Source organism: Rhagoletis zephyria, unplaced genomic scaffold, assembly GCF_001687245.7.
Source record: "Rhagoletis zephyria isolate East Lansing unplaced genomic scaffold, Rhagoletis_zephyria_1.1 Rzeph_scaffold_77320, whole genome shotgun sequence".
In the NCBI taxonomy this organism is placed as follows: Eukaryota; Metazoa; Arthropoda; class Insecta; order Diptera; family Tephritidae; genus Rhagoletis; species Rhagoletis zephyria.
This window is the reverse complement of record NW_016234369.1, coordinates 1-1167: the sequence shown is the minus strand read 5'-3', so window position 1 is coordinate 1167 and position 1167 is coordinate 1. Positions and strand designations below refer to the sequence as shown.

The 1167-nt window shown below is 47.0% G+C and overlaps 1 protein-coding gene across 1 annotated transcript; it reads right to left on the bottom strand.

Moving 5' to 3' along the window:
- Positions 1-405: 405 nt before the first annotated feature.
- On the bottom strand, positions 406-1037 carry LOC108357424 (uncharacterized; the record flags this gene model as incomplete). The annotated part of the gene is made up of 1 exon (XM_017608501.1): positions 406-1037. A coding segment is annotated over one exon (632 nt), but the record flags the coding sequence as incomplete, so codon positions are not given.
- Positions 1038-1167: the final 130 nt, after the last annotated feature.

Sequence of the window (1167 nt, the reverse complement as noted above, 5' to 3'; positions counted from 1 at the left end):
TATACCCCGCGATAAAAATTTGTAGGGAGGTATCAATAGCACATAACAGTTACTGCCTGTTTAGGTTTGCACTAAACACTCAAAAGAAACATGAATTCGAAGTATAGGTATGTATGTGGTTTATTTGGGTACTCGCAAGGCGAACGTACCAATCACGTCAAAAGATTTACAATAATAACCAATGCTCATATCAAAGTTGAGCTTAAGTAGAAAAATAGTGTGTAAGCAAATAATAACAAAATAGATAGTAGTTCTTGTATACGGTACAATGGCATGATCGAAGCAACGGTTGGGTGGCGTGAGATATGTACATATGTATGCTAACTGCAGCCGGTCACCTGATGCTGGTGATGCCGGATTGTGTGGCTTCAAAACGCACTAAAGTCAAATGCTCATTTTGGATATTTAACATTCCTCCCCGGCTGAACCGTCCTGGTTCAGAATTTGTGGGTCGCTAAGACGACAAACCTCCTGCACCGGGCGTTGGCACCTGTGTTTAATGAATAGTCCCTCCGGTGTCCTTTTTTCGCTATTGTACTCAATCGTGACGATACGAACCAAACCGTCAGTGCCAGGGTGAACTTCCACAATGCGGCCTATACGCCAATGCGATGGGGGAAGGTTCTCATTGCGAATCAGTACGACATCGCCCAGCTGTAGATTCTCTCTGCGTCTTTCCCACTTGCGCCGTGCTTGTAGAGTGGATAAGTACTCTCGTTGCCAACGATTCCAGAAGTGTTCAAACATTTTCTGCAATTGTTGTGAGTACAGAAGACGGTTGTCTGGATTGTTGGCGATGGGTGGCTCTGGTCTGGAGTTCAGAGGTCGGCCAATCAGAAAATCGCCGGGTGTGAGTGCGAGGCTTCCGCTCGGATCGTCGTGAAGTGGAACTAGTGGTCTTGAGTTCAAACAGGCTTCAATCTTGACGAGCAGGGTGCTTAGTTGATTGAAGCGGAGGACTTGCCGGCCGACCGTACGATAGAGGTGCTTTTTGGCTGAACGTACAGCGGCTTCCCAAAGACCTCCATGGTGGGGCGCTGCTGGAGTAATAAATTTCCATTGCGTACCCGATGATGCTATGTGCTGCTGAGCGTANCATTTCCATTGCGTACCCGATGATGCTATGTGCTGCTGAGCGTAAACATTTTGCCAGTCCTGCAGATCTTC